The sequence below is a fragment of the Quercus suber genome, unplaced genomic scaffold (genome assembly GCF_002906115.3).
Source record: "Quercus suber isolate HL8 unplaced genomic scaffold, Cork oak 2.0 scaffold_88, whole genome shotgun sequence".
Classification (NCBI taxonomy): domain Eukaryota; kingdom Viridiplantae; phylum Streptophyta; class Magnoliopsida; order Fagales; family Fagaceae; genus Quercus; species Quercus suber.
In genome coordinates this window covers 395824-410163 of record NW_027069553.1, presented here as the reverse complement: position 1 = coordinate 410163, position 14340 = coordinate 395824, and the positions used below count along the sequence as shown (strand labels likewise).

At 38.8% G+C, this 14340-nt stretch overlaps 1 protein-coding gene across 1 annotated transcript; it reads right to left on the bottom strand.

Annotated features, from left to right (window-relative positions):
- Positions 1-11719: 11719 nt before the first annotated feature.
- Positions 11720-12373, bottom strand: LOC112000250 (uncharacterized). Its single transcript, XM_024032346.2, has one exon. It carries the CDS (start codon positions 12371-12373, stop codon positions 11720-11722), a length of 654 nt encoding a protein of 217 aa, XP_023888114.2.
- Positions 12374-14340: the final 1967 nt, after the last annotated feature.

Here is a 14340-nt window from a genome sequence, read left to right as displayed (position 1 = left end):
AGACATAAAGAGAGGAACTGGCTTTGGATAGGAAACCATTCTTATTAAGAATGCTAAATGCTATAAATGCTAAATTTTAACATCAAGTTTGTAAAAAGCACCAAAAAGCAAGCTACAACAAACATGCTAAACTTAAAAAAAAATAAAAATAAAAAAATAAAAAAAAGCCAATTGAGCTACAATGAGCTTTCATCTTCGAAAGCTCACTTTAGCTCCAATCTTTTAAAAAAAATATTATTATTTTAATGCTTGTGGTGGAAAAGGTGGTTTGTGTAGTTGATTTTTATTATTTTAATGAGTAGTTTATATTGTTTTAAACAAAATAGTAACAAAATAGAACATTTGATGTTGATGTACTGTAAAATGAGTTGTTGAAATTGATAAAGTAACTTTTTGATATGCTAAATGCTAAAAATTTTAAAAGTTTTAATGAGAATGCTCTTATGAGGGATAGTTTGAGAAAACTCACTAGTAAGCTATTTATAGGCAGATGGAGTACCTGAATCACTAATCATTCAATAGGTGTGTGTGTGTGTCTATATATATATATATATATATATAAACTTCTCTTATTTTGTCAAGTAATTATTGAGCGCTTCTAAAGCTCGGTGATATAGTACTCTCTCATTTCATATTTATAATAAAGTTTATTAATTAAACTCATAGTAGGATTCACCGAATATAAGAGAAATGAGGACTACTTCGTCATGCTCAAAAAGAGTAATTCTAGAACCACAAATTATTCCACAACTTTTTTGACATAGCTCTGACGTGGCAGATTGTGAATGATTAACTATCACTTACACATAACCCACCATTTTTTCTTCACCAATCACACTTTGTCACATCACAATTGTGACAAGAAGTTATGAAAAATTATGTGATCTTAGACTTTTCCGCTCAGAAAGGAAGCATCCAATAATTTTCCTATTTTCTCTTGCAATTTAATAACTATTAGGATGTGCACAATTAAAGAGTCACTTTATTAAATGGATTATGAATGCCTTGTCAATAATATTACCCTTTTCTTATGAGAATTATCAATAATAATAATATTACTAATATTATATTTGCAAGTCTTATTTTTCCCTTATTGACTTGTATTTATTATTAAATGCCACAACTACACACGAAATGATGCCAGTTGCCACGCAATTTAAAATTACATATACCAAATAAGATAAGAAAACTAATCATAAATTATTTCAAATGGCAAACATTAGATATATTAAAACTAAATCTTTTATATTGTTTAATTTTTGTCAAATGAAATGAGATATGATTTTAGTTAGCTCAATTAACAAAAAGTTTTATTGTTGAATAAGGTATTTGGGTTGTCTTGCCTATCTTAAAAAAAACACATTCAAATTTTAGTCTAATGATAAAAAATAATTCTTATGAAACAAACATTATAAGTTTTAAATAATATCATATTTATTAAGAGAGAGAGAGAGAGAGAGAGAGAGATTATTAGTTTTTTACCTCTCAACATTCTAACACATTTTCTATTTTGTGTCATGCTCATATAAAATCATGCTAAGTTATCATAGGGATTATGACCTATACTCACATGATCAAAACCTTTTTCAAAACCCTAATCTTTCAATCCATTTTTTTGAACATAACATGCAAATTTACTCTCCTTGTGACATACTTGGATGCTTGTATGACATCATCATGGCCACAATATTCTAGAGGATTGATTCATTAGAAGGGGTTGGTGCCTAACATCTTTCCACTCTGTAACTTGACCTCTGATCTTAGATTGGTTTATAAACTAGGTCATATCCAATTCATTTTGCATTTTTATAAAGTAACTAGGAATCAAAATCATGTACTTTATTAGATTGTATCTATGACCAAGACCATGTAATTTTCCGTTTATGTTCTATGAAATGCAATTTTACAATTATGCATTCAAGAAAATGAATATTTTTTTTATTGTGATTTTCTTATTTTTCCTCAAATAACCCATTATAATATATATATATATATATATAACGTATAGATTTTATAATGCTACCCACCAGTAGAACTTACTGACATGACCACGTGCAAGCTCCGAATCCACGGACTCCTTCTTTCTTGGATTCTTCAATCAGCTACAAGCACCCCCGCTTGATTATCTTTAAGCTTCAATGGAAGTAACCAAGTTGATCATCAAGATGTAGATAATATCTCCAACTTGAAAACCCTAAACTTTGTGTAAAGGAAAACTCCTCAAAGATCTCACAAGAGATTTACACAAAACAACAATGTATGAGCAACAATACAATTGGAGCAACCTTAAAAAACGTGGCTAGGGTTTTGTTTATATACCTAGGGGTAAAAACATAAAACCCTAAACGTTTAATGAAGTAGGGCTGAGTTGAAAATTCTGCAGAAAAAACAACCTGTGCGATTTTCGATCGATCGAGTCTATTATTCAATCGATTGAGCTAGGCCGAAAGTCCCAAGTACTTCTGCAGCCACTCGATTCCAACTTTACAATAATAAACCAACTTTGAGCAAGCCTAAACAAGACTAAATACATTGTTTTGATCATGGTTTGCCAACATTACAAATTAGAGTTCTAAATACATAAAATCCTAAGACCTTAGAACCTAACACATTCATAAATAAATTTGTGTGATTTAAGTTTTGTTTCACATGTTCAACATATCATTCATGACATGCATAAAAAAGTACATTAGTTACAAGAGTCTAAAAGACTAGACTTTATTTGGGCAAAATGGATTCCTAACACCTTCCCATTCCGTAACCTAACCTTCGAATTTAGAATTTTGGCTAAGTAAATCTAGCCTTGTCTTTACTTTTTATTTTGGGTAGGATGTAACTAGGACAATAAGCCATATAATTATTTGATAGATTGTAACTAGGACCCAAAACCAGGTAATTTTCAAATATGTAATATTTATTCAATCAATGAAGAGAACAATTTAGTCATGTATTTATTTTTTTCTTATTTTTTTTTGTATAAAAAAATAAGTGGCAACTCCATACCACTTACCCAAAAAGAGAGGTGCCTTAAAAAGCACTCCAAAAATCTCTCTTTTTTGAGAGTCAACTTTCGAGGTCTCTCACATATTCAACATCCAAAACTTTGTCCAAAGCTTGCAATCTTGGCTAGCCAGAGAATGTTCACCACTGGGAGGCTTGGCCATTCTAACTGCAACATGATATGCAGATTTGACAGTGAAGTTTCTATGCTTAGTCTCCATCCAGCATAGCTTGTCTCGACCTCCTAAATTGCCCAATTTGATCCAAAGGACTGCATCTCTTGTGGAGGCAGTGAACATAGGTTGGAGAAGAGCTCTATCCCACTAGCCAGTGTTCGAGTTAAAAAGACTCCACACCTTCAGGGATTGATCCGCTTTAAGTCGAAAGATGGGGAGTTAAGGAAGCCATTTGTGGCTAGCTACCCCCACAGTTTCACCATCATCTATTTGCCATGCAAAGCCTTCCATTATAAGCTCCCTCGCTTGCAATAAACTCCACCAAACGTATAAGAGGTTACTTCCCAACTCAACCTCCATAAATGAACATGTAGGGAAGTAACGAGCCCTATACACTCAATAGAATAACGAATGTGTTCCTTGGATGAGACACCAAGCTTGCTTTGCGAGCATAGCTAAGTTAAAAGCATTAAAGTCCCAAAAACCTATCCCTCCTTTATTCTTAGGCCAGCATAGTTTCCCCCAATTGATCCAATGGATTTTTTTTCTCATTTCGCATTTGGCCCCACCAATATTTTGCCAAGATCGAGTTAATGCCATCATACACCACTTTAGGTATTCTGAAGATGCTCATGGAATAAGTCAGTATTGCCTGGGCTATAGTTTTGATAAGAATCTCCCTACCTGCTTTCAAAATGCAATACTTTTTCCAACCCATCACTTGTTTAGTGATTCGTTCCAGAATTTCCTTAAAAGTACCCACTTTTGACTTACCACCCACCATAAGGAGCCCTAAGTACCATTCACAATCTATCATAATCTATGCACCTAGCATTGTCCGAATATCCTTCTTCACTTCTTAGCTTGTTACGACTAAAGAACAAAGTTGTTTTTTGTCTATTAATGGCTTGCCTAGAGGCTTCTTCATATTGGGCAAGAATGTGGTGGAGGTGCTAACATTCCTGATGTGTTGCTTGGCTGAATAAGAGGCTGTCATCTGCAAATAGGAGGTGAGAGATATGAATTCCCCCTCTACAGGAAAGTATTTCTTGCATTTGATTTGTCTTTTTGTTGCCTGTCTCAACATCAAAGATAGGCCCTCAACACATAAAAAAAAAAGAAAAAAAAAAGAAAAAAAAAAAGAAAGATATGGGGAAAGAGGGTCCCCTTGTCGGATGCCCTGCAACAGCTTAATAAATCCCTTGGGCTTGCCATTGATGAGCATTGAGTAAGATGCAGGCTGGACAGTTTCCATGGCTAGGTTAACCCATTGCTCGGATTAGCCCAACTTCAACATAATCCGTCGCAAAAATTTCCATTTCACTCGGTCATAGGCTTTACTAATGTCTAGTTTTATCACCATATGGCCAACCTTCCCTCTCCTACTATTCTGCATTTTGTGGGGCCTCTTAAAGGCCACTGTAGTGTTGTTAGTGATAAGTCTTTCAGGCACAAATGCACTCTAAGAGTCTGAGATGACTTGCGGGAGAATAGTTTTCAGACGGTTAGTTAGAACCTTTGATACAATCCATGAAACCACATTGCTCAAGCTAATCGGTCAATACTTAGTGACATATTGCGGGTTGTTCTTCTTGGGGATTAACACAATATGAATATAGTTCATTTTATGGAGACACTTTACCAAAATGTAAAACTGATAGAATAATAGAGGTAATGTCGGGCCCAACTATGTGCCAATATTTTTGAAAGAAAAAGGGTGACATGCCATCCGGTCTCGGTGCCTTCGAGGGGTGCATTTGTAAAGGTGCCACCCTTACTTCTTGCTCTGTGTATGAATTGGTTAGAGTTTGGTTCATGCCATCTGTGACCACCCGTTCAATTGAGTTAAGGACCCCATCCATGTTCACCGGATTTGAGGATGTGAACAATCCCTTGTAGTAGTCCTTTACTATTGTAGCTATCTGTCTTTCATCTGTGTGCCAAACCCCCTAGTTGTCTTGTGTGTGTGTGTGTGTATATCAATCCCTAAAATGAAGGAGAAATGCTAATCTCACAAAAAAAAAATCACAACTTTTGCGTGGTAAGTTGTGAGCGGTGGAGATGCAAACCCTATGGATCCACTATTTTTTTTCTCCACATCTCACAACTCGCCACATAGCGTTATATATTTTTTCTCACAATCAATATTGATTTTTTTAGAATTACTTTAATTATATTTAAACACAAAAGCCTCACATAAAATTGTTGCCTTAGGCCCCTAACTATATTGAGTCGGCCCTAACATCAATGTGGATTGTCTCGCGAAATACCAATAGAACTTTTATAGATGAATAAAATTTAGTAGATTATTTTATCATGTTCCTATTAAAAACATTGACTAGCATTATCTTTATATCTCTTTTGATTGTAGAATGATAAATTAAAAAATAAAATTATCTATAATATTAATAAAATAAAATATTTATCGTAAAGAAATGTAACTAGTTATTTTAAAATTCTATTGCTTTGCAAGAAAAGATATACATTTAGACATTATGAAATCAAAATGGTTTCTTAAATCACCATTTGCCTTCTTCTTCTTCTTCTTCTTCTTTTTTTTTTTTTTTTAAAGATTATAGTATTTGTGATAAAGAAGCATGTTTGAGTTTTGACCAGCTTACAATTCCATTATAAACGATGTTGCCTTTTACTGGTCACAAAGTTTCTTTCTTGCTAAAGGGCACCTAAAACCTTTGAAAAGAAATTCTAGGACCACAATTGATTTCACACCAATTTTCAACCTATATGACTAATCTAAAGTGGTGAAAAAAATGTAGTAGGCCTGTGTGAGAGTGATAGGCAATCTGTTACATAACATAGTTGTGAAAATGGGTATGAAATTGGTTATAATTATAGAAGTCCTATGAATTTGATTATCTTGACTATCAAAATCAATGCTTCCATCATCCATCCAGTGGTCACTTGATTCGAGACATCATGTCTTTAGTTGGTTTTCTTTAGAACTATTCTCTCCCATACATGTCGAACCTTTGGCAAGGCAACACTTTGGCACATGCTCCAGCCAAGAGAGCGAGATTTTCCTTTCCTGTTCTAGTTTGAATGGAGTCTATTCCTCCTGACATTTATTAATTTTATGTATTTGATTTTTTAGCAATTAAATAAATTGGCTTTTCAACCTGCTTCTCAAAAAAAAAAAAAAAAAAAAAAGTCCTGGCCAACTGTGAGTTTCACCCTTAGTAATTATGTTCCCAAGGTCCTCCCTCTACTATCTTAGTCTTGCATCCTCTTCCTACTGTTTTTTTTCTTTTTTTTTTGAATGGAAAATACTCAGTTTTCATTCATAATTGGAAAAAGCACGTACATCTTGCATCCATGCATGCAGAATACATCCCGGGCACTCCTCAAGCCGAACTAGAAAGTCCTCCACGTTCACTGCATGTTGGGCCAGTGTGTGGACAGAAACATTTCCTTGTCTTTTTGTGTGTGAAAAAGCAAAAGTACGAAATCGTTGAGCACTTTGGAGTATTCCTTTGACCACATTTTGAATAGATGGGGCAACTTCATTCAGTCCGTGAATAGCATTGTTGAGCACTAACGAGTCGCTCTCAAACAGCACGTCCCGAACACCGACATCTCTCGCAAATTTGACCCCAACCTCCATGGCTTTTGCCTCAGTCTCCAACGGCCCCAACGGAGCAAACAATTTTCGACAAAGCGCTGCTATCACCTGTCCTACTTCATCTCTAATGACCACTCCCACGCCAGCTTGCTTCCGTTTAGAGAACACGGCCCCGCCAATGTTCACTTTATAGCATCTTGTTGGAGGTNAGGGTAAGGAAATTCAGGGGGTGCTCAAAGTTTATAAGGAGTCCTCTAGCCAACAACTCAAAAAAAGCAAGACTTCTCTCTTCTTTCGCCACAACATAAACCACGACACAAGGGATGTAATAAAAACAATGTTTGGGGCACAAATCATCAGACCACACGAGTCTTATCTAGGTCTGCCTTCTTTAGTGGGAAAATAAAAAAGGGTGGCAAACAAACTTACCGGGTGGAAGGAAAAATTGTTATCTAATGCCAAGAAGGAGGTTCTGATTAAGGCGGTAGCACAAGCAGTGCCATCCTACACAATGAGTTGCTTTAAGCTCCCTAATACACTATGTGATGAATTGACAGGAATGGTTAGGCAATTCTGGTGGGGGCAAGTAAAGGATGAAAAGAAATTGGCTTGGCTGAGTTGGGAGAAGATGTGTTTACCGAAGGAGAAAGGTGGGATGGGATTCCGGGATTTACGGCTTTTCAACCTTGCCCTCCTAGCAAAACAGGAGTGGAGACTCCAAACAGATCCCTCCTCCTTGTTTTATCAGGTATACAAGGCAAAATACTTCCCAAACTACAATTTTGTGGATGCGGACATGGGGTGCCAGCCTTCATATGCATAGAGGAGCATTTTGGCAGCACAGCCACTGATGAGACGGGGAATGAGATGGCAAGTGGAAGATGGTACACAGATTAAGGCTTGGAAAGACAAATGGATTCCAAGTCCACGAACATATAAGGTTGTTACACCAGAGAGGGTGTCGAGGCAAATACAGTGGGCTAGTGACCTTATGGATGAAGATAGCAAGGAATGGAAGAGGGACCTAGTCAGCCAATGCTTTCTACTACAGGATACAAATGCCATCCTAAGCATACCGTTGTGTTTCACTGGAGCAAGAGATAGAGTGATATGGGCTGAAAACAAGAACAGATGGTTCACAGTTAAAAGTGCGTATAGACTAGCACAGGAGGAATAATGGGATACTGTGATGGCGGAAAGCTTGAACCAGTCACCAATGAAACAGACCTGGAAGAGATTATGGCAGATGAATGTGCCAAACAAGGTCAGATATTTTGCATGGAAAGCTTGTAGAAATATCCTAGCCACAAAAGAAAATTTACGACAGAGAAACATCACTAAAGACAGTACATGTGAGGTTTGTGGGGAGCAGGTGGAGACCATAAGCCATTTCTTTTGGTTTTGCGAACATGCAAAAAAGGTGTGGTCATCGTGCAAACTCTCCCTCCCTTTTGACTTTCAACCTTCGTGGGACTTTATGGATGTGATATGGCTTCTTCAAAAGTGGGAGGAGTCACGTCTAGGAATCTTGGAGCGGACAATCATGAGCTGCTGGGGGATATGGAAAAATAGGAATGAAGTAAGTCATGGGGGCAAGTGACGAAGTGGACTGGCAGTGACAAGGAGCTCCCTTAGCTTGCTGGAGGAATTCCAGATAGCAAATGAATGACTATCAACCACCGCAGAACAAAACCAACTTGTAAAATGGGTCCCACCTCCAACAAGATGCTATAAAGTGAACATTGGCGGGGCCGTGTTCTCTAAACGGAAGCAAGCTGGCGTGGGAGTGGTCATTAGAGATGAAGTAGGACAGGTGATAGCAGCGCTTTGTCGAAAATTGTTTGCTCCGTTGGGGCCGTTGGAGACTGAGGCAAAAGCCATGGAGGTTGGGGTCAAATTTGCGAGAGATGTCGGTGTTCGGGACGTGCTGTTTGAGAGCGACTCGTTAGTGCTCAACAATGCTATTCACGGACTGAATGAAGTTGCCCCATCTATTCAAAATGTGGTCAAAGGAATACTCCAAAGTGCTCAACGATTTCGTACTTTTGCTTTTTCACACACAAAAAGACAAGGAAATGTTTCTGTCCACACACTGGCCCAACATGCAGTGAACGTGGAGGACTTTCTAGTTCGGCTTGAGGAGTGCCCGGGATGTATTCTGCATGCATGGATGCAAGATGTACGTGCTTTTTCCAATTATGAATGAAAACTGAGTATTTTCCATTCAAAAAAAAAGAAAAAAAACAGTAGGAAGAGGATGCAAGACTAAGATAGTAGAGGGAGGACCTTGGGAACATAATTACTAAGGGTGAAACTCACAGTTGGCAGGACTTTTTTTTTTTTTTTTTTTTTTGAGAAGCAGGTTGAAAAGCCAATTTATTTAATTGCTAAAAAATCAAATACATAAAATTAATAAATGTCAGGAGGAACCCACTGCCTTGGATGCAAGCTTGTAGGCCACGTTGCATAGGCTGATCGGCCTGTAATCCGTTACTCTTTTTGGGTTCTTCGTTTTAGGAATCAGTATAATATGTGTTTCATGGAACTTAGGAGGGGCTACGCCATTATTAAGAAAGTCTAACACAGTTTTTATAACAATAGAATTCACAGTAGGCCAAAATTGCTGGTAAAAAATGGAAGGCATACCGTTTGGTCCAGGCACTTTCAATAGGTGCATCTGCTTCAGCACTTTCTCCACATCATGAGCTTGAAATTCCTGCAGGAGTAGGCTGTTCATTCTGTTTGTCACCTTGCCCTGGACGGCCTCAAGAAGTTCTGCACTGACTTCTGCATGGGATAAAGTAAACAACTTTGTATAGTACTCCACAAAAGTTCTACCCACGATTTCCTCATCCTCCTGCCAAACATCATTTGAATCCTTGATCCTTGTGATGATGTTTCGTTGATGTCTGTTAGAAGTCTTGGTGTGAAAAAAGGATGTGTTGCAGTCTCCCGACTTTAACTAACCATTCCTTGATCTTTGCTACCATATATCCTCTTCCACCAAGAGCATTCTATTCAACTCCAGCTTTGTTTCCTGGATCTCATCCATTATGTTGATGTTACATTTCCTCCCCTCCAGACATTGAAGCTTTTCCTCTAACCCTACTATTTTCCTACCCACATGCCCAAAAGTGTTCCTATTCCACGTCGTCAGAGACTGCCTACACACCTCCATACATTAAGAGAAAGGATGTTGTCCTCCCATATTAATTGCTCTGTCCCATGCGTTAGCCACTATCTCCTTACACCCCTCATCCCTTAACCACATGGATTCAAACCTGAATAGCTTCTTCCTTCGGATTCTTCACAGTCTATCACTAGGAGCCTTTAACACTAGCATGCAGTGATCTGAGGTGGAGGCAGCTACGTGGTGTAGCCTCACCTTAGGGAATATACTAGCCCAATTCATGGATACCAAAGCTCTATCTAGTCTCTCTTTAACCCAACCACGATTACCCAGTCTTCTACACCATGTGAAGTCTGACCCTATGTAGCCAATATCTCTTAGGTTGTATTGGTTGACCACATCGCTGAAGTTCTTCATTTGCCATACAGGGCATGTATTACCACCTTCCTTCTTTCTCCCATGCATTATCTCATTAAAGTCACCCATACAGCTCTAGGGTAGGGTACTTCTTGTGCTTAGCTCTTCTAGAAATCTCCAAGAATCCATCCGTTTATTTGTTTCAGGGTGTCCATAGAAACCCATAAATCTCCATTGTTTCTTACTCTGTTCTTCAGTAACAATCGCATCAATATGTCGGGGTGAGAAGGTTTGGACATCCACTTTCGTAGAACTCTTCCATAGGAGTGCTAAACCCCCTCCACGCCGAATACTAGGAACCACAAGACCCTGTTGCCGGTCTAGTTTGCGCTTAATAAGTGTCATCTCAGACACTACAAACTTGGTTTCCATAAGGAAAACTAAGATGGGATCTTCCTCCAAAATGAGCTTCTAAAAAGCTTTCACTGTATAGGGGTTCCCAAGCTCCCAACAGTTCTAACTTACTGTACTCATTGCTCCAGGCGTGGCTGCCTTGTAGCCAACGCCGATCCCAGGTGTTGTGCCATGATTTTTCCTAGAGCCATGACATCTCCATCAAGTTTTAGTTTCTTACCAGTTTCATCGTTTACTGGTATCTCCTCCAATGGTAGACGTTCCTTCCTTTTTGCTCCTACGCCGTTTGCTTCCACTTCCATCATCGTAACTTCCTTTTTTTCCTCCCCATGCATTTGACCCCGAGCCCCACGTGCATGGTTTTCCTTTCCTTCCAGATTACGTCCAGCTTTGCTTTTTCTTTGAATGGGGCCCTTCATTGTTTTATTTTTATTAATCCCTTGAGGCTTAAGAGTCTGTAAGCCCGTGACAAAATTGCATTCTTGCACTTCTTGGCCCATGAGGTGAGGTGTAAGGCTAGAGTTAGTGGACCGGTCCAAGTGTTCATTCTTTCGGCCTAAGTCCACTCTAGGCCCAACCCCAATGTCACTACTGTTGTTCATCTTCTCCCCCTTCGTTGACCCTCTTTCCTTGTGCCGTGTTCATCAATTCCGCTGAAAAAACCTGCACCATATCCGGGCTTAAAGGCTGTTCTGAAATTGACGTCTCATCTGCAATGGTTATGTCGATGTCACATAGTTGCTTTTCAAAAGCTGTATATTGCAGGTTTTCCTAGATTGGACGTATCAGCTGCGTGTTAAAAGAGTCTGAGATTGCCACGTGACTCCTCACGTGCCTATCACAGGCTTTCTCGGTCCTTGTGTTGAGGTCCTCCTTTACCACCGCCACCTCCATGCATGCCCGCTTCTCTTCCTCGCTTGGGCTTCTATCAATATTGTGTGCTTTCGACCCTCCATAGTCACCCCTTGTTGTGTTGACGAGCTACGGTTTCTGTAACCATTCTTGCGTTGCCTGTAGCTAAGGTCCGTATGGTTTCTCCTCCGTGCGAAGAGTTTCTTTACTTCAAATCCATTGAATGCAGTCACACTCATCATGGTCGACCATCCCGCACCAGTAACAAAATATCGGTAGGCGTTCGTACTTGAAGTCCACCCATTGCGGTGATGGCCCTCCGAGACGGACTAGCCTTCCTCGACATAACGGTACTGTTATATCCATGGAAACTCTGATGCGCATATGTCCTCTCAAGTGAAAGCCCTTTGCATCCATGTCCACCTTTTCCACCTTCCCCAAGGTCCCACCAATCACCGTTCCTGCCTCCTTCGTCTGGCACATGGTAGGGAGCCCATGTATTTGTACCCAAAAGGATGCATTGTTAAACTTCACTTTCGTCACTACTTCCTCTGCGCCAAGTTTGTGGAGGATCAGCAGGTACTTCGACCATAGACTCAACAAAAGTACCTTGTCGAGGTCCTCTTTTAAACTAAAATGGAAGATGACCCTGTTATCACCCATATCGTACACCTCAAAGTTTTCCTTAGTTCGCCGCACAGTCTTCATAACTCTAGCTACTGATTCTAGGTTCACTCTTCTTTTCGTACAAAACTTTCCTGCCAGTACACAACCATTCTTTCTCACAGTCAGTGTCAAGTCCACCTCATTCCCTTCCCTTTCTAATAGTTTCAGTCCTGCACACTGGTTCGTGATGTCCTCCATATCGTTGGTTTTGCAAGAAAGACACAGCAGTTTGAAATGGGCTTTACCGTCGGAACGGAGAGAGGATATTTGCCTAAACGGCAAGCCTAGTTTTCACCTCCAAGTTTTCGTGGAAAGCCTAGAGAGAAAAGTATGCCACTACTGTTGAATGATATTTAATATGGAGAATATATAAACCCCACTGTTATTTCCTCTCTCTCTCTCTCTCTCTAAATTCAACTTGTTCTCTTAATCAAAATCTCTATTGCTCACAGCATGCTTGGTTTTTTTTTTTTTTTCTTCCCTCCATGAGGCTTTCAAAAATTCTCATATTTCTCATTAAGAACATCTTTCTTTCTTCTCAGTAAGTTTCTTACTCTTCACACCTCTTCTCCTGAAATTCATCTAGCTTGCACATACAATACATTTTTAGGTGTGCCACACAAAGCCCATTTTATTTCCTAGTTACCTATCCCATCCTTACCATGAAGATCCTAAACTAGAACGATCGAGGAATTAACCATGCCTCGACAATGAGAGCCCTTAGGGCCTGTTGAGGTTTCACTAGCCCTTTTAAAAAAAAAAAAAAAAAAACTGTGAGACTAAGGCTCAAGAGTTGAATGGAAGAAGTTAGGAGGGCTATTGACTTCGAAGGCAAATTTTGTGTAGAATCTGAAGGTAATAACGCAGGTGGTCTTGGTGCTCCATGGAGGTTGGGTTTGAAAGTCGACATTTTTGCACATGAGAGTAACCTAATTGGTATGTTAGTTAACTTAGATGTGCATGATAAGCCTTAGCTTCTGGTTGACTTTTATGGCTCTCCATATGTGTCATACAAAAAGAAAGTTTGAAAGCAGTTGAGGAATCTAGTGTCTTGTTTTGACGGCCCTTGGTTCTATCTTGGAGATTTAACTCTGACTCAAAAGGAAAAGTAATGAGGCAATGTTGAGATAAGCCCTTCTTACAATGGGCTGTGAGATGTTATGTTTGAGTGTGGTGCTATTGATTTGTGCTTCAGAGGAAGTAAGTATACTTGGTCAAATAATAAAAGGGGGAGGGTTGCATAAGGGAGACTAGTAGGGGTGTGCATGGGTCGGGTTGGGTCAGGTTGAGGGAATTTTTTGACCCGACCCACCATGGTGGGTCAAAAAATATTCGACCCAACCCAACCCAACCCAATTTTTTTTTTTTTTTTTTTTTTTTATTCTTTCTTTTCCTTTTCTCTCTCCTCTCACATGTCAAGTCTCTCATTTGTGGGGGTTTTTTTTTTTAATTAATTTTTTTATTATAAGGTCAAGTCTTTTACTTTGTGGATGAGTCTTTTTTTAACAAAAGCTTAATTTTATTTTAGGTTATTTTAATAGTGATGTGTTAAGTAAGAGATGCGATAAGAAATGTATTGTCAAATGCTATATTAAAATAAATAAAGTAACTTTTGATGTGTTAAAAAAGAAAGTTTTTTTTTTTCTTAAAAAAAAAGGTAAGTTTTTAGAACAACCGATGCTAATGCTCCGCCTCTAATAATGGGTGTTTACTGATTGGTGGTGATGAAAGCAATAAGATGGTTTATGCAGCCATTAATAAAGACAAAGCATGTATAGCAACAGTAGCAAGAAACCACTAAGGAGAGATGACTTTTCATGGATAGAGTTGACAGACACGAGACAAGCATGAACCCCCTAACAGCGGAAGCAAAAGCAGCTCTACTTGCAGCATCCAAAGCAATCAAAAATTTGTATGTTGCTTTTTCTTGACTAATAAGAGGGTGTTTGGCAACTTTTTTTTTGGTCACTCAATTTTCGTCACTCAATTTTCATCACTCATCACTCATTTTTCATCACTCATCACCCATCACTCTAAATCAATACCCGTTTGGCTTATCAGTACAATGCCATAAATCAAAAAATTTCATCACTATTCATGGGCCCCAGCTTTGTCACATATCCAGCTGGCTCTGTTTTGTTACCCGCGCCTAGCTACTCATCCCC